The following is a 20,822-nucleotide window of genomic DNA, read 5'->3' on the forward strand; positions in this document are numbered from 1 at the left end:
CAATATACTAATCATTGTAGCCATACTTTGATTATGAAAGTGTCTAAATTTCAAATATATCCATCACAGAACTATATCCATAACTCACATCTCACTATTCATCAGTAGTAATAATTTAATTTAAATTAATTGCAGTAATAATTTAAATCAGCACAAAACTATCCAATTAATATTCTAGAATGAAATTAGTAGAGCTTCTAGATATAACTCAGCCTTTAGGATTCCATTGTTTCTGGACAGGGAGTTGTTTGTTATAATCACACATGCTGGTAGAGTAATACTAACAATTAACAGAAAACAACATGATTTGCCTAAGAACAGTGTGCTTATACTAGTATAATGGTGGTAGAATAAAACTGAAGTAAATTTAGTTATTTCCTAGGTACCATCCCTATAGAGAGGCTTGGCAGAATTCAATGTTTTCTATAATTTTGATGAAAATAAACATTGATATTATCAAAGTATTTTTTCAATTTTTATCAATTTAAATTGTCACAGTTGTGCAAAATTATGGGGTTTAAGCTTTTATTTTTTACTTTTATCTATTTAAAATGTCAGTTGTGGGAAACGGGGGGGGGGGGGAAGGGGACAATGATTATTTTATGCCAATAGATGTTGAGATTCAAAAAGTTTAAGCTTTCTAACTGTTAACACAGAAATTGTCAACAGTATATGTCAAAAATATACAAAATAAATACTTTAATTCAAACTCTAATAAGTTCTCAAGCAGCATTTTTCTGATCTTGCCTATCTGTGAAGTTTGATTATTGATGGAACTATTTTTTCCGTTAGTTAGTATGTGTACAGGGAAACTGACATTTACTGATAAAAATCCAACCCTTCCAAGCCTACCTATATAGCACTTTAAAAAATACTAAATAAATAGCAAGTGTTGATTGCTGCACCTACTTCCAGTATGTCAGAGAACATTGTTTTTTCCAAGCAAACAGCTTAGTTCACTGACTCAGCAATATTTTGGCAAACTGCAGCAAAAAACTTGATTGTTCCATATAAACCACTAAAAAAGATCTTATTTTTTTGGTATGTTTCCATAATTCTACAGGTAATGAGAGGCCTCCTTGAAGCAAAAGACAACAAATAAGCTATTTGTTCTGACTTTAGCATTGCTGCTTCTTCCTCTTAAGAGCTTTTTTTGCTCTGTAATGCCAGTCCTAAGACCCCTACCTGCAAATGCTGTGTTCTACTATTTCCCCTGAATGGTGATACAAATGAAAGGACTGATAAGGCAGAGCAGTAAGCTACTGAACTGCAATTGAGGCTTAAAACTCATTTTTAAGTCAGATTTCTTTATATTACAACTGCTTCAATACTGAACAGAATCCAGAAGTTTGTTGTAGTTTACAAACCTCAAAAAATTGTTTTCTGAATAAAATTCATCTGAATTTTTTTTAAATGCACTCTCACTCCCTCATTTGTAACACCAGGTATGGGGCTATGAATAGGCTCATCCCCTAGCTCTCCCTGGGGCTTGGCTTTCTTGGTAAATCAAAAACAGTAACAAAACATACACCTCAGCCTAAGCTTCCTCCCTGAGCTTGGCGTCCATCCAGCACCTCCTTTGTCTTAACTCCCTGCAGTAGTTTCCTCTCTTTTGGGTGCCACCCCAATCCCTCTTATATCTTGGGGTGGTGGTAACCAGCTGCCCTGTGGCAGAAGGAATTTAAGAGCTTTATTCAAGGTTCTAATACTTGCTAATGGGATGGGGCTCACAAGAGGCCCGGTACATTGCTTCCCTCCCAGAACATCTAATCTATGTCACCTTTGCAACCCACATAGGACCCACCCAACTCCCCAAGTCACATGTTGCCTCCAGAAGACCCAGGCTCTTCTCTACCTGTGGCATTTCCTGTGCCATAGTCCTGAATGACGTTCTTGAACGTCCCGTAGGTTCCAGGAAATGTTCCCTATCTCTCCCGAAGACAATGAATGAGTACGGCACCCCTCCCCAGAGTCAGCCTACTTGCCCCCTATGCATAGGGGAATGAGGGATGACTCAGAACAAGTTCTGCTGGCTGCCTTTGCTCATCTCTTAATAAGCTCTTCCATACCAGCGTGGGCACACACGGCGACATCGCCTCTACTCGCTCAGCAGTCACACGACACTCCCATGGGTATCTCAGCCCAGGCAGCTTCAGCTAGACCATGTAACCTGATAGTCACAATCCATGTAGGGCCTGGTGGCTCACCCCATCATCTGGGTAAGCATCGTTTTGGTTTTTCTTTCAGCGTCCCCAAGACTTTATCTTCACAATGGTTCCTCTACCTGCCTTACTATTTGTTCCTCAGACTGAAGCTTCAGCCTCCAGACAGACAGCCTCCACCAGAGAATAGCAGGTGCTGGCACACCCAAGTGCCATTATTAGCTATTCCACCATCAGGCCCTCTATTTGGGTCCTCAGTGTGAGTCTGTGTAACTGCAGAGGAACATCTCGTGCTCCAAACCCACCTCTCCACCCACAGACCCCACTACGGACAGCCATGAGGGGAGAGGAACCTGACAAGATCATTTGGTTTCTACTAGAGAATATGGCTAGGGGAGGGGATGCAGCAGTCTCCATTTTCCCCTGGAGCCAGGTAGGGTGAGATGAGGGAGCCTCTTTCCCTCTCTGCCACCCTGGAAGGGAGAGGGAATCAAACAGGAGAATAGAGCTTCCTGTGGGAAAAAGGAGGTAGATAAGGGACTCCCCACCAGACAATTCTTCTCCCCATCAGGTGCTGCTCCCCCTACTGGCAGGTAAGGGCAGGAGTCAGCAAACAATGCTCCAGCCACCAAAAAAACAAACGAACAAACAAACAGACCAGCTTCCTCCTCTGGCTCCATAACTCCAAAATCTCCCTCCTGGTGTGTCCCTTTTTCACCAGGAGAAGAAGCAGCAAGAAGAAGGAGCTGATCTCCCCTAAATTCAGGAGAACACATGGAAGAGGAACTCTCCCTCTGCTTGCAGCAGAGGGAAGGAAGATGCACCCCTCACACTTCTGCTTATTCAAAGCCCTTCTGATATCCTAAGTGGAGTTAGAATAAACTGCTCCTGCCACAAGGAGTCAGCAGAAATTGCAGCAGCTTAATACAAGGTTCGAATACCTGCCAATAGAGTGAGTCAACCAAAAAGCTCTGCCTCTCTGTTACAAGGCCGTAAGGGTTATTTTAAGGTGGCACAGAAACAAATTAAATGAAATAGCACCAGTGCTTAATTTGTAATGAGAGAGGTGCCGGGGCTCTAGCAATTTTTTTACTTTCATAACTGACGCAACAAGCCCAGAGGTGCTGGGGCTATGAACTCCCAAGCCTAGAGGTGCCGGCAAATTAAGCACTGAATTGCACTATCTGGAATTCCACAGCCATTAGTAAGATCATCAGAGACTATGATTACTTCCCCTTATTAACTAAAGACAGCTGGAACTGTTGTACAGTTCCTAAAAAGAGGCACATTTGCGACTATAATGCTTGTCCCAAGCTAAAGTACTTGCCTGAAAGAAAAAAAAATATCAATCAGCAAATAGTTTTTATGGGAAATAGGTGGGGAGTGGGCAAAGCGTTTGTGCTGAAATTCTAGAAGAAAAGTAAACTTTCTGGGAAAGACAGAATTATTATTTTTTGTTTGTTCTTGAACTTTGCCCAGGAGCCTCGGGCTTATTCATCAGTGCAGCCGTTGGATGTGGACCTACGGTTCGTAAGCGTATGATTGGACAGAAAATCCTCTCCCTGGCTTTATTAGCTCTGCTTATGACAAAATGCCAGTCAATCATTGTGAAAATGGGAGAGCGAGTCAAATGGCAGTTTCTCTAATACCATTTGCTTTAGCCCCGAATGCTTCTACCTAAGTAAATCAAAAGAGCCCATCTACACTAATACGCCCCTGCATGTGAAATTTAGTAGTACGTATGGTTTAAATAAAAGCTGTAGAGAGATACCATGTAACAATTAATTGGTTTGCTGGAAGGCACCTCTAGTTTCTTTTTCCTTCTGTTTAGGCAATGTTACTCGGATAAGCAGCATATCCCTCCTATTCCATTTCAGTGGTTTAATTTTAATTTAGAAAGCAATCAGAAAGGAATTTAAATTCATTAATTCACAACACAGGCTGTTCATACACACACAATTATGTTTCATTACGTGAGAATTTATCTTCTCCATTAAATCAATTGCCATAGCCTTCGTTCATTACACATTACCATATCACATTTGATTTCTGTCAGAGAGCTGTTGACTTCTGCAGTAAATCAAAGTGACAGAGATTGTTAGTTTCCTTACTCATCTATCTACAGTCTCCTATTCAAGCCTGTCTAGCCTTCTTTTCAGCAAAACTAGGATTTCCCCTAGTAACTGTATTTCACAACTGGGGAGGTTTTCATAAATGGAAAAAATGCAGTATGCATAATCCAGGAAGCTATTGAAATGTACAGTATCAGAAACATATGGCTACAGGAAATACCTTGGCAGTAAGAGGCTGGGAATGAGAGAACAGTCATCAAGAAAACTCTCTTGACTAAAGGGAGACTTTGCTTTAACAATTTAAATATTTTTAAATGCACACTAAAACTTTGCCTAGGCGATGCACAAAAATTGGATGCTGCTTGAGATTAAGGAGGAAAGTGGAACACAGAATGACCCACATAACATTCTAGGATGTTATAGTAGATGGCTTTACTACTGTTCTTTAATTATCTGTATCTTAAATACTGAAATCCTTGCAGTCAGAGAAACCCTCAACAGGCAAAAATTAAAAAAGGGTGACTTCTTTCTCAGTTAGTAGTATGAAAGGAGTGACTAGACACAGAGTTTATTTTATACTAATAAAAAAGTGAACAGTGCAGACTCTCACAGCTAACATTCCCCCTGCCCCCCCCCCAAACCCCAGAAAAATATCTTCATGATCAAGGAACTTTAAAATAAAATGAGATCCATTATACCAGTGGATCTAAACCTTTTCCATCCAAGACCTTCCACCCTCAACCTAGCAAGGTGGGAAGGGCAGGGTGGTCACAACCCCAATACATGTTCATGACCACCAGACTGAAAACCCCTGCACTAGATCATTTCATTCAACACCCCCACAATGCTACAGCAGGCAGTTCCTAGCATGAGGCAGTATTAGATATTAAACCAATACAACACTTAATTTCAGCCAAAAAGGGAGATTTCTAGAAAGATCAAGGGGAAATCGGCTGAATCGTGATAGCAAAGAAATTGCCATTTTAAATATAGTTTAATAAAAGGATTCCCATAACCAAGGAGCCCATCTCTTCCTGCTATGGAATTCTACTTAGACGACATGATTCTGGCATCTTATTGCTGCACTGTCATGTCCTGTCATGCCCATGTATATTTCAGGATGCTTTTAATGCAACTTCAGAATGCAGGAGGCCCAGTCAAAAGCTGAGTGGGTAGTAGCTCTAACAGATTTTACACATACGTATCTAAAATCCTCACTCCACATTCTACGTTACGATCCGGTGAAAGTGTGAAAAATCACTCCGCCCCTTTTTTGTGAACTGGAAAAGGTAAATGATTTGTTTCTCTCCTTTTTTCATAGCAGTTTGCCCATTAATATTTAAAAAGCACAAAATATTCATAACCATTAGCACAACAAAGGAGAATCGCCCCTGTGGAACATAAGGCCCCCCGACCCTAGGGGCTGAACTACATGCCTGCCTTAAAAAATATTCCTATACTTTGCACAGAATCAATAAAATTGACAAGGATCCATCACTACAAAGTTATCTTCCATGACTGACCTATGTGTGTAAACAGTTAAATTACATTTCAGCTTCCACAGATCACTTCTCTTACATTTCAGAACAAACAACTTCTAAAAAGGCAAAAAAGGTTTTAAAAGCTTTCTGCGGGGTCTAGAAATGCAAATGGTGAAGTGTTTTATCTCATGTTCCTAACGGTTATTTGTGAGATATTTTCCAAGTGCACTGTTTGAAACAGAATACGAACATGCGAGCCCAGTCTAACGGTTTACCAGTTGTACCGCAAGACTTTATGGGGCATTCAAGCATGAGACTCAAACTTAATCTCTCGCTCTGGAGGCCAGCAGCAACTGGGAGTGGTTCAGAGATAGCCCACTCAGCCCTTGCGGGAGAGAGTGCCTCATTTTGCTGTGCAATGATCACTTCTAGTCAGTTCAGGAGCAATAAAAACCGATTCCACAGAGAGTCCTATCCAGCCCTTCTTAGCTAGAAAGACATTTCAGCACATCACAAAGCTTTGGAGGGTGGGGTGAATGAAGGAGAAGATAAAGGACAAGTATTACAGGTACTTAAACTGATTTTTTGAAAATAGGACTCTGGAAAATGCAGCTTATCTACTGAAATGCTATAGCTCCATTGAGCCAACCTCAAACACGACTCCTCCCTTTAGAATGAGCACTGATCACTTGCATTTGGGTGTGTGTTGCAGTGTTCACCTTTCCTTTCTGTTTGTATACTAGTCACACTCTCCTGCTTTTTAGAAGCATATCTCCACAGGGGCACGACACTCTCACCACTCCTTACTCAGAAGCTGCAGGCTAGCTGGAAAAGTGTCAGGTGGAACATAGCTGAATTAAGATTCAAATGAATTAGGAAGACAGAGGTATCTCATTCATTCGTCCCTCAGTTGTTTTTTTAAAAATCACCTACAGTGACTGATGACTAGAGACATATTGTTGCTGTAGAATTGAGAGACAAATCCTCAACTGGTGTAGGTTAATGTAGCTCTATTGACGTCAATGGAGCTTGCCAATTTCAACCAGGATCTAGCCCATAAAGTACAAAAGTCACAGATGGAAGGTCCAGCAACACATAAAAATAGGATAGGGAGGGGATCGGTCACTCATTCAAAAGAGCAAAATGACTAACCACAGTCTTGAGTCCACACCATGAACAGTGAGAATGATGTAATGCTGACTTTTGGTGCCATGCATCAGGATTAAAGCAATAGCACAGAAAGAGATGAGCTGAAAGCATTGAAGAGGTTTAAAGTCTCATTTAATGGGAGCACCAAAACTGCAGTCATTTTCATTAAATTGTACATCTTCTCAGACCTATTTGCAAAGCACTGGCTGGCGCCTTCCCTTACCTTTGCTCCGTGTTAAACAAGGCAAAAATATGTTTGCTAGACATGAAGCTTTTTTCAACATCCCGCACTTTCAGGTTGTCCAAGGGAAGCATGTACTTCTTTTCCTTTTCCTATTAAAAATAAATAAAACCACAAATACTGTAATATGTTTCAAAGAAAGCAGACATGAGCATGCTCTAGTTTAGTTAGCGACTATTCTGTTTCCTACCTTGACATCAACACTGCTATCAAAGACTAAAGGAATACCTAAAACAAATTATCTTACTCATAGTTGGGTGAGCTTGGGTGCGTACCAAATGATATAACCTTCCATCCCTTTCTTTCAGTTAGCTGGAGGACAGTATGATGTGGGACCCTATTCCATTCAACTAATCATGTAGGGACAGGTTCTGTCACTTGTACTCAGTTTCAGTAAACGTTAATCAGAGATTATTTATAGTAGATGAGAATTGTCAGGATCCTGACAAGGGGAAGAAAGGACAGTAGCAAAATACGGACCCTGGACTTCAGAAAAGCAGACTTAGACTCCCATAGGGAACTGATGGGTAGGATCCCCTGAGAGGCTAATATGAAGGGGAAAGGAGTCCAGGAGAGCTAGCTGTATTTTAAAGAAACCTTATTGAGGGAGCAGGAACAAACCATCCCGATGTGCAGAAAGAATAGCAAATATGGCAAGCGACCAGCTTGGCTTAACAGTGAAATCTTCGGTGAGCTTAAACTCAAAAAGGAAGCTTACAAGAAGTGGAAATTTGGACAGATGACTAGGGAGGAGTATAAAAATATTGCTAAGGCATGCAGGGGTGTAATCAGGAAGGCCAAGGCACAATTGGAGTTGCAGCTAGCAAGGGATGTGAAGGGTAACAAGAAGGGTTTCTACAGGTATGTTAGCAACAAGAAGGTGGTCAGGGAAAGCGTGGGACCTTTACTGAATGAGGGAGGCAACATAGTGACAGATGATGTGGAAAAAGCTGAAGTACTCAATACTTCTTTTGCCTCGGTCTTCACGGACAAGATCAGCTCCCAGATTGCTGCACTGGGCAACACAGTATGGGGAGGAGATGAGCAGCCCTCAGTGGTGAAAGCACAGGTTAAGGACTATTTAAAAAAGCTGGACATGCACAAGTCCATGGGTCCAGATCTAATACATCCAAGGGTGCTGAGGGAGTTGGCTGATGTGATTGCAGAGCCATTGGCCATTATCTTTGAAAATTCGTGGCAATCGGGGGAGGTCCCAGACGATTGGAAAAAGGCAAATAGAGTGCCCATATTTAAAAAAGGGAAGAAAGAACCCAGGGAACTACAGGCCAGTCAGCCTCTCCTCAGTCCCTGGCAAAATCATGGAGCAGGTCCTCAAGGAATCCATTTTGAAGCACTTGGAGGAGAGGAAGGTGATCAGGAACAGTCAACATGGATTCACCAAGGGCAAGTCATGCCTGACCAACCTGATTGCCTTCTATGATGAGATAACTGGCTCTGTGGATATGGGGAAAGCGGTGGACGTGATATATCTTGACTTTAGCAAAGCTTTTGATACGGTCTCCCACAGTATTCTTGCCAGCAAGTTAAAAAAGTATGGATTGGCTGAATGGACTATAAGGTGGATAGAAAGCTGGCTAGATTGTCGGGCTCAACGGGTAGTGATCATAGAATATCAGGGTTGGAAGGGACCTCAGGAGGTCATCAAGTCCAACCCCCTGCTCAAAGCAGGACCAACACCAACTAAATCATCCCAGCCAGGGCTTTGTCAAGACGGGACTTAAAAACCTCTAAGGATGGAGATTCCACTACCTCCCTAGGTAACCCATTCCAGTGCTTCACCACTCTCCTAGCGAAAAAGTTTTTCCTAATATCCAACCTAAGCCTCCCCCACTGCAACTTGAGACCATTACTCCTTGTTCTGTCATCTGGTACCACTGAGAACAGTCTAGATCCATCCTCTTTGGAACCCCCTTTCAGGTAGTTGAAAGCAGCTATCAAATCCCCCCCCCCATTCTTCTCTTCTGCAGACTAAACAATCCCAGTTCCCTCAGCCTCTCCTCATAAGTCATGTGCTCCAGCCCCCTAATCATTTTTGTTGCCCCCCTCCGCTGGACTCTCTCCAATTTTTCCACATCCTTCTTGTAGTGTGGGGCCCAAAACTGGACACAGTACTCCAGATGAGGCCTCACCAACGTCGAATAGTGGGGAATGATCATGTCACTCAATCTGCTGGCAAAGCCCCTACTTATACAGCCCAAAATGCTGTTAGCCTTCTTGGCAACAAGGGCACACTCTTGACTCATATCCAGCTTCTGTATCCACTGTAACCCCTAGGTCCTTTTCTGCAGAACTGCTGCCTAGCCATTCGGTCCCTAGTCTGTAGCAGTGCATGGGATTCTTCCGTCCTAAGTGCAGGACTCTGCACTTGTCCTTGTTGAACCTCATCAGATTTTTTTGGCCCAATCTTCTAATTTGTCTAGGTCCCTCTGTATCCTATCCCTACCCTCCAGCGTATCTACCACTCCTCCCAGTTTAGTGTCATCTGCAAACTTGCTGAGCGTGCAGTCCACACCATCCTCTAGATCATTAATTAGACATTGATCAATGGCTCAATGTCTAGTTGGCAGCTGGTATTAAGCGGAGTGTCCCAGGGGTCGGTCCTGGAACTGGTTTTGTTCAACGTCTTTATTAATGATCTGGATGATGGGATGAATTGCACGGGGTCTCCCACGTATTAGTGTATCAAGATACTACTACTATTTTTAGAGCGCTAGTAGTGAGCCTCACTAGCCCAAATCTATTGACCTGGGCTGGGAGGCTTGCTCCAAAACGCTGTGGGGACATACCAAAAGCGCTTTTACAAAGGAGACCCTTTTACAGATGGGGAGACACCAAGAAGTGAAGTGATTCACCCAAGAGCTGGGATTAGAACCTATTTCTCCTGACTCTCAGGCTGGTGCCCTCGCTCCTAGATCCTATGGTTCCAAATACATTAGATAAATATGACAACTGAATAGTGAGATGTAATACAGACTCAGAGCAGTCTCTTCAGCTAACAATATCTACTGTCATGTATGGCTGTTCTGGAGCCCTTACTGTATTCAAACATTTAGCATTTAACTAGGTACCGAGGAGTAACCTGCAAAATTAATTTAAAATTTAAATTTTAAAAGATAGATGTTGTGGTCAAATACAAAACACACACTGCCACACAAGGACATTAAAACATAAGCAACAGAAGTCTACAATATCTAGCAACAGAAATTCAGAATATTCAAGAGTATAACAAGCCCCAGGCTGCAATCCTTCTATACGAAGTCCCATCAATTCAAATGGGATAACTCATGCAAAGAGAGGTTGCAGAAACAAACCCAATTTCCTTAGTTAACTGAATGTATTCCTTTTACATGCATGTTTTCCGGAATTGCTTTTGTATTTCCTTTTTGAAGTTCACATTTCTGAGTCAACAGACACATATTAATCACTAAAACATATATGCATACTTAATTAAGGAAACATATAGAAGCATTTTTATTTATCATAGATTAACAGATACAGTTTTTCCTTATAGTTAGAACCTTACCAAGTTTACAGCCATGAAAAATGCATCACGGACCGTGAAATCTGGTCTCCCGGGAAATCTGGCTATTGTAGGGGGATTACAGTATTGCCACCCTTACTTCTGCACTGCCTTCAGAACTGGACTGCCAGAGAGCGGTGGCTGTTGGCAGGCACCCAGCCCAGAAGGATGTGCTGCCACCAGCAGCAGCACAGAAGTAAATGTGACATGGTATGGTATTGCTTACTTCTGCGTTGCTGGTGGTGGCGGTGCTACCTTCAGAGCTGGGTGCCCGGCCAGCAGCCGCACCTCTCCAGCCGCCTAGCTTTAAAGGCAGCACAGAAGTAAGGGTGGCAATACCACGACTCCCCTACAATAGCCTTGCGACCCCCCTCCCCATAAGCCTCTTTTGAGTCGGGACCCCACAGTTACAACACCGTGAAATTTAAGATTTAAATATCTGACACTGTGAAATTCAAGATTTTAAAAATGCTATGCCTGTGAAATTTACCAACATGGACCGTGAATTGGGTAGGGCCCTACTTATAGTCATTGCAAGATATTTTCCAACATACAGAACCTGAATAAATAATTTAAACACCCTTTAATAATTATCCATTTATAAGGAAGATTCTAAGATGAAGTAAAGTGCATGGTGTCCTAAAATGTATTTTGTTTAATTGTACTATGTTTTTGTATTATAAATAATATTGTAAATAGTATCGGTATCATTGCGGGGAAAAAACTTAAAATGGCAAATATGCAGCTATGCTTGCTTGAGTCCATCTGGAAAATACACCTTATTATATAAACATAGAGGGAGGGATAGATAATCTTAATATCATAAAACAAATTATAGTTTTTTTTAATTAAAAACTGGAATGGACAAAGGTGTAACATGTTTTGTTACACTTAAGTATTTAAGATCGTTTTATAACATCTTCATTTCTTTCAAAATGCTTTAAATGTATCTTGTTCTTCCGTAATTATAAAAATAGAAATGGCTTTTTTCTTAAATGATTAATTATTACACTTTCCAGGTTACTTTCTATTGCAATGAAATGTGCTATCATTTACTACTATATTACCAGAATACCAGAAGATTTCTGATGAAGGAAGATAATTATTGATAAGCCAAGCAACCACATAAGTATGAAAACCAAAACAGAAAGCCATGGAAAAACTATACCAAGAATCCTCTAAACAAAGTTCCAGATGTAGGAAAGTTTTGTAAACATTTGATGCCATAACTATGTGTCTCTTCTCCAGCCACCAGGAAGAAGGAAATGCCTACTGGAGACTAAGAAGTGGTATTTATTCATATGGCCTCTCACACCGACATTGAGGCGGAGAGGACAAGTCCTATGAAGGGAGATGGAAGGCTGTCTACGTTTCAAAGTCCTTCAGAGACAACATAATGGACATGAGAAGCCAGGTTTACAGAACTATTTAGCTCAGGAAAAAAGGCATCACACATCCCCTATGACATTCAAGAGATACAAAGCTCATCGCAATTAAAAAAAAAAACCCAACTTTCTCCCCCACTCCCCCCACACACACAGAAAAAGGAACTATCACCTCCACATGAACTACCATCATTCAAGCAATAGATGAGCCCAAAAAGAAGTTAGCCTTAGCGCATTACATTATCCTGTGGAAGTTCTCAAAACTCTAACCAGGATCAGATCAGTGTATGCTAAGTGCTCCACAGCCAAAAGGCAAGGTTACTATCTCAAGGAACTGCAAGGTGGGAGGAATGGGGCTAGGCATAGTTATACAAGTGATGATGGGCACCTGGCTCGTTAGTTCCATTTCTTATTTTTCAACATTTGTTCATTTTTATTTATAGATTTTAATTTTTGTTACAGGGCAGAGGTGAATGAACAAATACAAGAAAAGGTTTCAGTAAGAGGTGAGGACAAAGACTCATCTCTAGAAGGAACTGTGACTTTACAAAGATGTACGTGTGACCCATCCTTCCTCTGACATGAAAAACTTCCCACAGTGCAAGTTAAAAATATCCTAGCCAGGAAAGGCATTCATCCCCAGGAGATGATGTTCCATCACCAGCAGTCATACGGTAGCCTCTATTTAAAACTGGATAGTTCTGTGCCCCTAGGGAGTGAACTCGGCTCCAGGGGTGCCACAGTTTTCAAATCACTAGGGTGGAAGTTACCCCTTACAATGCTGTTTGGTTGGGAGACTCATAGGAGCATACAAAGAATGAATACAGTGACCATACACACAGTTACAAGTAAAAAATCTTGTTTGTATTATAAGTTACAGTCATATACCCATATAGCCAATGTTGGGTTCATACTCACATACCCAAGGATCTTATCAAGTTGGGTGGATCTCCTAACAGGTAGTCATTAATAGAGGAGTGGTTCCCACCGTGGTCTTCCCACCCTATTCATATCAGGAAACCCATTTTATCTTGCTGTTATGATCACACTTAACACCCTATGAATATGCATGAGGGTTCCATCTTCTTCCCTATCTGTACTTCCACACAAATGATGGGGTGCCCTGCTTCTCATAGGTTGTTCTAGTTCCCCTTATTCTTATTAACATTTATGTAAACATGTTCCCATGATAACCTGTGTTCAGAGCAGAACTTTTGTGATGTTACAATTGGGTGTCTTGCATTCTAGATGGGTACACTGGGACATTTTCCGGGAACATCACCTATTGGCACATCCTCTACAGTAACCCTGTAACCTTACTGGCATAGGGTCATTTCTGTGTCACCCATTCATGACACATCTCCTTAAGCCTGAGGCCTAGTGTGGCTGAGCTGAAACCTCACAGGCCTTAGCATGTATCCTTGCATTATGACCTTACTTTACCTAGATACCTAATACACACTTATCACTCCTAAATATTTATCAGTCTTGTTCTCCTATAATCCTATCCTACTTATATCTAGTCATCATACATTGATTACACATGAAACAATATATGAGTTAACCAAGACAACAGATAACACAATTAAATGACAAAACGAATTAATTGGCTACAAAACGTAATGCTCAAGAAAGTCCTTAGTGGGCTAATGCTGTCCTATGTTTTATGTTCGGGTGACTAACGACATGTCTACACTGCAATTAAAAACCTGCAGCTGGCCCATGCCAGCTGACTCGGGCTCATGGGGCTCAGGCTAAGGGGCTGTTTAACTGTAGTCTAGATGTTCTGCCGCTGCCTGAGCTCTGGGATCCTCCTGCCTCACAGGATCCCAGAACCCAGGGCTCCAGGCCAAGTCCAAACATCTACACAGCAGTTAAACAGCCCCTTAGCCCGAGCCCCATAAGCCCAAATCAGCTGGCATGGGCCAGCTACTGGTTTTTAATGGCAGTATATAGACATACAGTAATAGACCGACTAGCTGCCAACCAGTGATAGTGAGATGGAAATATACTGTACTGCAACTACCAACTGCTTCAGCAAGTTTCAGTTAAATACACTCAAAATAAATAAAGGTGAAGTCCAAAATATTACAAGGGTGGACGGAGAGCAAAGATCTCTGACAGTGCTTTAAAGTGTGTTCATCTAATGAGTTAGGATGAGTTTGCCCACAAGAGGCAAGAGAGGGATTTTAATCTAGTCTTTTCCCTCCTTTTGACAATCTGCAGACAGCCCTTGGGTGACTGGAAAAAAGATACATGGATTGCAGCTGAAGGGAGTTTAAGGAAGAATAACCCTATTCTGCAGTTTTTGGCACAATGAAAAGGGATTAATTAATTACTTCCTATATCATTCTTTTTAAGATATCATCAAGAAGGATTCTCATTTCTAGGTCTCATGAGTTCAGCTCTTCTCTTTCTGGTCTTCTGCTGCACCCATTGGCTAGCTTGAGAGCTCTACCCCACTGAACATCCTCCAACTAGAGGACATTTGGACGTTCCCAGCCAGTTCCTTTCAACAGTGAGAAGTCAGAGTTCCCAACTCAAGACAACTAGTGTACTGCACTATGACACAGGACAATCACTTCTCTCTGGTTTATAGCTTGAGGAACGTAAGCAACATTATTGGAGTACAATATGCCATGTCAAAAATATGTTCCTCAAACTCTGAAATGTTGGATTTAGCAAAGTGCTTGCATTGGTCTAATTCTGTTCCCACTTAATAGGAAGTCGCATCTTTTAGAGCTAGAGAGTTTCCCATGTGACTTACACTGGAAGCGCAAATATCCATGAGCAAGAGTCTTGCACTGATTGTAAATTTAAAGAACCCATATAACATCTCTGTTGAACAGAGCTTCTGTTAGATGGCCTTTGAATTAAGGCATGGGACTAGGAGCTGGAAGGGCTGGATTTTATTTGTCTCTCTACCTGTGTGAGCGTGGGCAACTCACTTGGCCTCTCTGTGCCTATTTGTACATCTATAATATGGGGATGATTTTTATCTACCTGGCAGAAGTGTTGCAAGGCCTCATCCTGGTAGTTAACATTTATGTGAAGCAGATCATAATGCAAGGCTGTGACAAGGTACGCTACCAATTAGGGTGCTGGGATAGTTAAACACTTCCTCCCTTCCCCACTACTTTCTCTGTCAGGCCAACAAAACAGTTAAGTGGTGGGGGAGGAGATGTGGGGCTTATGAACCTTGGGCTCAGATGACATTAAAGAGAAAACGAACGGCTAAAGTAAGAAACACCTGCTCTGTGGCCCTACTTACACCCCAGAAAGCAGAGGGCTTTTTAGTTAGACCCGGGCTACTCTCATTGCCTGTGTGGAATAGCCCTCACAGTAACAAAGACATTATAAAAATGTACACTGTTGTAATTCCTCCAGTCGCATTTAAATCAACATCCAACATCTAGATTGCAATCTAACTTTAAATATATCCCAAAGAGTTTCCAGACGGCTTGACAATTATGTTTATAGTCTAATTTTATTTTTACCTTGCTAAACTAAAAGCAGCATAGCATCTTCACAGTGGTCTTTGCTTTACGATGCTTGCCTTTACAGCTGAAGCTGCACAGACAGATTTTAAGTTTGCTGCATAAGGCACTTCCATTTTACTCAACTTTTTGTTGTTGTAGAAAAACAAAGCAAGCAAGCTGGTGATGGCCACTGAGCTACGTGGACCTGATGTTGCTCCTGGGTACAGCTGGAGAAAATATAACTGAACTAGCTAGAAAATGAACTAGGGGTCAGCATTAAAAAGAAAACAACGCAGACATGAAAAGTTTAACATTTTTATGTAAAAAAAAAGTGGCAAAACTAGAAATACTTAATAGGTTGCAGATGCCAGGATCATATTTCTTCCACCTATGCATCTCTCCTGCCTCCTCCCACCTTGAGCTATACAGATAGAGTCAACTGTTGAAAGCGTAAAGCCTGGATGCCAAACTTTTTTCTAACGTTTCTTTGACAACGGCAAAGCTGAGAGATGAGCAGATCCTCTTACCCAAGACAGAAGCACACTGTTGATAGATTATATTCCAAGGAGAAGGTCCATGTCACTTTATTCTAAAGTTTAATTTTAAAAACTGCCTGTTGCAATTGCTGGAACAGTCTGTCACCATCCACACTGGTTCTCTACCAAACCGAGCCAGATGGGTGAAATCTTTATAAGTAAGTCCTCATGAATACTGCTAGTTCTTGCCAAGTGTTTGGTATATAGGAAATCCATTGGTTATTTTCTAGTATCAGTTTTAGGGGAACTGGTGGAACATTTTTATGAGAAAATTTTTGATGAAAATGAAAAAAAATCAGGTGAAATTTATCTGAGAGAATTTTGAGTTGTCAGCCAAAGTTTTCAGACCAAAACTTTTTGCCTCAGTGCCTCATGAGAGCTGTAGTTCAAGTGGCTCATGACCCATTCCCCTCTATGGGCAGTGCTCCCTGACTGGAGTACATCTCCCCCTCTTGCTAACATGTCATAATGCACCAGAGTACCGTCGCTAAAGTGCATCACAGAAGATGTAGTCTGGCTGGGGAGCAATATTACTTCTTATACTTTAAAATGACAACCAGGTATGATAAATTAGAGTATAAATGTTTATTTATCATGTACATCTTTGTGACAATGGCATTGAGGAACAATCGCACAATACAAGAAGTGAATCTTAAAAAAAAAAAAAAAATCTAAACAATTAAAATAGTTCCATTAAGAAAAAAAACGGAATAAACTATATAAAAATGTGACTCTGGCTCCGGAAGGCAAGCCAGAATGTTAGAAGAAAGCAACAGAGGATGTTGAGCGTTAACATCAAATCTCGTGTATCCTCATTGCACAAATCCTTTAACTCCTTCCACATTTGAGATAATCAGCTCTCTGAACCAAGCAAAGCAGACATGCCAAATCCAAAATTTTAGCTAACTGAGAAAGTTTTAAAAACTAAATCACATTAGTTAGGCATGATCCACTTTAGGGAATCTGTGTTCTTGTATTTTCAGTATCTATAGATAGCTATAGTTAAAAGATTATAGTTTTTTGTTTTCTAGATTTTCCCTAGATTTTTCTTACACATTTATTTTCCCCAAAACTGCTGCTGCCTCTGTTTTTAAAAGTGTTTTAAAAAAACCCAACCAACAACATTTCCTCTCTCTGGTACTTCTTCAGAATGTCATTACATCTGACCCCATGTTAAATCATTCTTTAATCTAATCTTGTCATTTATTTTATAGTATGATCTTCATTTCCCACGGAATTTTTTCTCCTTCTCCAGGACTCTTATCATATTTGTTTCTGGCACCTTCCTTGCTCCCAAACTTCTTCATGAACACAGTGACAAAAGACTTCACATTTTAGCAATCCCTGCATCTTTTCAATAAATGACCACTGCCATCTCTTTTAATAGGACCTATTTTCTCATTTACTACCCTGTTACAACTATTCAAATACTTGAGGTGTATCTTTAGCTTTACCTTTTGTACAATATTCCTTTTCATCTTGACTTTTGTTTTTATTTTATTCCCATCTTCCCTTCCTCCCAGCAGCTTCTCGTATTAAAGTTTGAGGCATCATGTTGGAGGAACTACTGCAAGGGCTACTGCTGCTCTGGATAGACCTGTTCTGTGTTTAACCTGAGAACTTCAGTCCCCTACGTAATTCTACCTGGAAATTTATATGGCACCAATCACTGTAGTATCTTTGCTCCATTAAGGTCATTAAATAGTCTAATTACCTTTGGTTCTCGCCTTTTCCCCAGATCAGGCGTGCGAGTTTTATATTTATTCTTCTGGGAGGACAAGGTCAACAGGGCCGGCTCCAGGCACCAGCTTACCAAGCAGGTGCTTGGGGCGGCCACTTCGGAGAGGGGCAGCACGTCCAGCTGTTCGGCGGCAATTCGGCGGACGGTCCCTCACTCCTGCTTGGAGCGAAGGACCTCCCGCCAAATTGCCGCCACAGATCGCGATCACGGGTTTTTTGTTTGTTTGTTTTTTTGTTTGGCTACCTGGAGCCGGCCCTGAAGGTCAAGGAGATGAATCTTGCATACATTCTTGAAGTCATGAAGATTCACTGTTGTCCTGATTTCTTGTGGAGAGTTCCAAAGCCAAGGGACAGCTGATAAGATTATTCTAACGCCTGCTCACGTGAGATTTATTACTTGCGATGAATTTCATTGTTCTCAAAGAATGCAGTGGGTGCTTAATGGAGAAGAAATCCCTGATTTAACTAGAGTTTAGATATTGAAGCCTTTGAAAATAAAGGTCCCTGAATTTGAACCTGTGCTCAATGGGTAGCCAGTCAAGTGTTCCGAACATTGGGAATGATATGCTCACATGATCCTATGTTGCCAGTGTTATTCCCGGGTACAGAGCACTGTAGCAGTCCAGCTTGTTGATCACAAGAGTATAGATCACTCTGGACAAAATGGAATACAGTATGATGAGGAGTAGTCTCCTGTCCAGGAATAGATGGATGAAAACACTTCCAGCAGTTGTAAGCATTTGTGAGTTCAGCAGCGGTGAAAAGTGTAGGATGTCAGCAAAGCTATAGCTTAAATTTGTTGAGCATAGGTCAGGCACTCTTGACTGAGGTTGATGTTAACATTTTGCAAAGCATTTCTCTCTCCCCACCAGCATCCCTTCCACCTCATCTGCGCTTAGCTTAAATCAGTCACATTTCATCTAAGCGCTGACCTCACTTAGACAATGTAGATGGTGTTGTGAGCATCTGCTATGAGAGTCGGGTGTCATCTGTGTACTCTGGACAATTGAGGGCATGCTGCCTCATTGTCAGGTCCTAGCAATTTTACACATACAGTGTGTCAAATAGGACAGAGAGCTGTGCAACAGCTTCTGAAGCATACACCAGAGCTATACCATACTTTAGGGCAGATGGGAGATTGCCTTTCCCAAGAAGAGTTGTTGGATATTTCAGTCAGCAGACTCAGGCAATTATGGTTGGTTATTCATTGTTTCGTGCTTCAAGAACTTCCTGTTGTATGAAAGGACCAATATGAGAAAAAGACTGGTGAAAAGGATATGTGGTTTTGGCTCCCATCACCTGGGATTGTGAAAAACCATTTTGGATTCAGTAAATCTTGTCTGGAAAGTGGTCCGTCAGTTCCTCACAACTAAGTGGTGCTGGCATCTAGAACAGACAGAAACCACTCAATGTTGATGAATCAGGTAACAGTTTGGAAAACTCTGTTGATGTGACTTATGGCTATTCTGATGGTGGAGAAGAAAAAGCTTTTTTCTTTGTGACACGGCCTGTTTCTGACCACTTGGTTTTCTTTATTTCCCTTTTTATCTAGCAGGTTAATCGAAGAACCATGCTGACTTGTGGGGGTGATGAGGTAAGTATGGGGTGGATTCAGTGCAGTGAGTATATAGTTCCCAGTTTCAGAGAGTTTAAGGCCAGAAGGAACCATTAGAGCATCTAGCTTTACCTTCTGTATATCCCACGCCACCAAATTTCATCCAGTAATCGCTGTATTGAGACCAATAAATTAAGTTAGACTAAAGCATTTCAGTTCTCAGGACACTACATTGTTGTGTGCCTCAGACAGAGAACAGGAGACTCTGAGGTGCCACCAATGCCTGAGGCCCCAGCAATTGCAGGGAATTGCTAAAGTGAGATATGCTCAGATGATCCCCGCAGGTGTTCCATGCTTCAGAGGAAGGCAACCTCCCCCCCCCCCCAATCTCCATGCTGCTGGAGAACAGATGGTTACACACCAAAGTCCTGTGAGTTCTGACCTCTCAGCTACACAGGGCTTTCCATTAGAACATTTTGAAATGTAGCTGGATCTATGCATTTCCTAGGGAGAAACATATATAGATCCTCTTCTGATATAGGAGTGGGCTCTGATTTCAGCCTAGAGGAAGTGATCTGAGGAGGACTGACTTGCCAGTGCTAGATCTCAAATGTTAGAAGCACTGTGTTAACATTTTAAAAGAAATGCTAATTTTAATTGTATTTTCACATTCTGGGTATTTCGCAATTTACAAATGATGAGTCTTTTTTTATAAGACTTTCACAATTCTGTGCATAAATGTCATAGATACAACTTCACTTTCATTTCCCACTTCTCCTTTGGAAAGCTATTCCTCAAAAATTCTTTTGGGCTGTGAATGTATTTCAGTTTCTGTGACAGGAAACCTAGAAAAGCTCAAGTTTAAGGAGCCAACATGTACTTTCCTTGTGTAGCCATTGATGTATTTTGAGAGAGGTCATGCTTCCAGAATTTTTTTTCCTGTATGCGTGGAAACAAAACCTTTTTATTGAAAATAAACAAAATATAAATATGCAATTACATAATTTTGCATAGTATTGTTTGAGTAGGGGTTTCCTGAGTTAACACTACTGGCCACGTGAGAATCTTGAAGATGCAACATAGTAATTAAAAAAAATTTGGCTCATGGCATGTATGTTGCCCTAGTTGCTTATCATTTAAAGCTTTCAGACAGCAATCAGTTTCACTGTGGTGGAAGTTACTGCAAAATGCATTAAGAAGTTCACGCCTGTGGCAATGGTCACTGAAAATATTTTGGAAAGCATCCCAGAACTATAAGACTTTTTCCAGACATCCAAGAGAAACTCTGGTATGACTGAGCTTCTGGTCTCAACTTTTTTTTTTATTAATATAGCAGCAAGATATTTTTGAAAGGTACATTTCAGCAGTTTTTTCTTAAACAGCCAAGATGCCTGGGCCATGGAAAACATTAACTACTGAGAGATAACTGTTAGAAGATATCTCTCTCCCTACCCTCATAAAACATCCAAACTGATCAACAG

General features: G+C 41.2%; 1 protein-coding gene across 3 annotated transcripts in view; it reads right to left on the reverse strand.

Annotated features, from left to right (window-relative positions):
- LOC112107415 (dynamin-3) overlaps positions 1–20,822 on the reverse strand; it is a 309,995-nt gene that overhangs the window by 93,663 nt on the left and 195,510 nt on the right. For all 3 annotated transcript variants that reach the window (XM_026656091.1, XM_026656092.1, XM_026656090.1), the window contains one exon: positions 7,088–7,197. In XM_026656091.1, coding sequence (XP_026511876.1) covers positions 7,088–7,197 — 110 coding nt within the window. The remainder of the gene's footprint in view (positions 1–7,087; positions 7,198–20,822) is intronic.

The sequence above is a fragment of the Terrapene carolina genome, unplaced genomic scaffold, assembly GCF_002925995.2.
Source record: "Terrapene carolina triunguis isolate 2854851 unplaced genomic scaffold, T_m_triunguis-2.0 Scaffold212, whole genome shotgun sequence".
NCBI lineage: Eukaryota > Metazoa > Chordata > Testudines > Emydidae > Terrapene > Terrapene triunguis.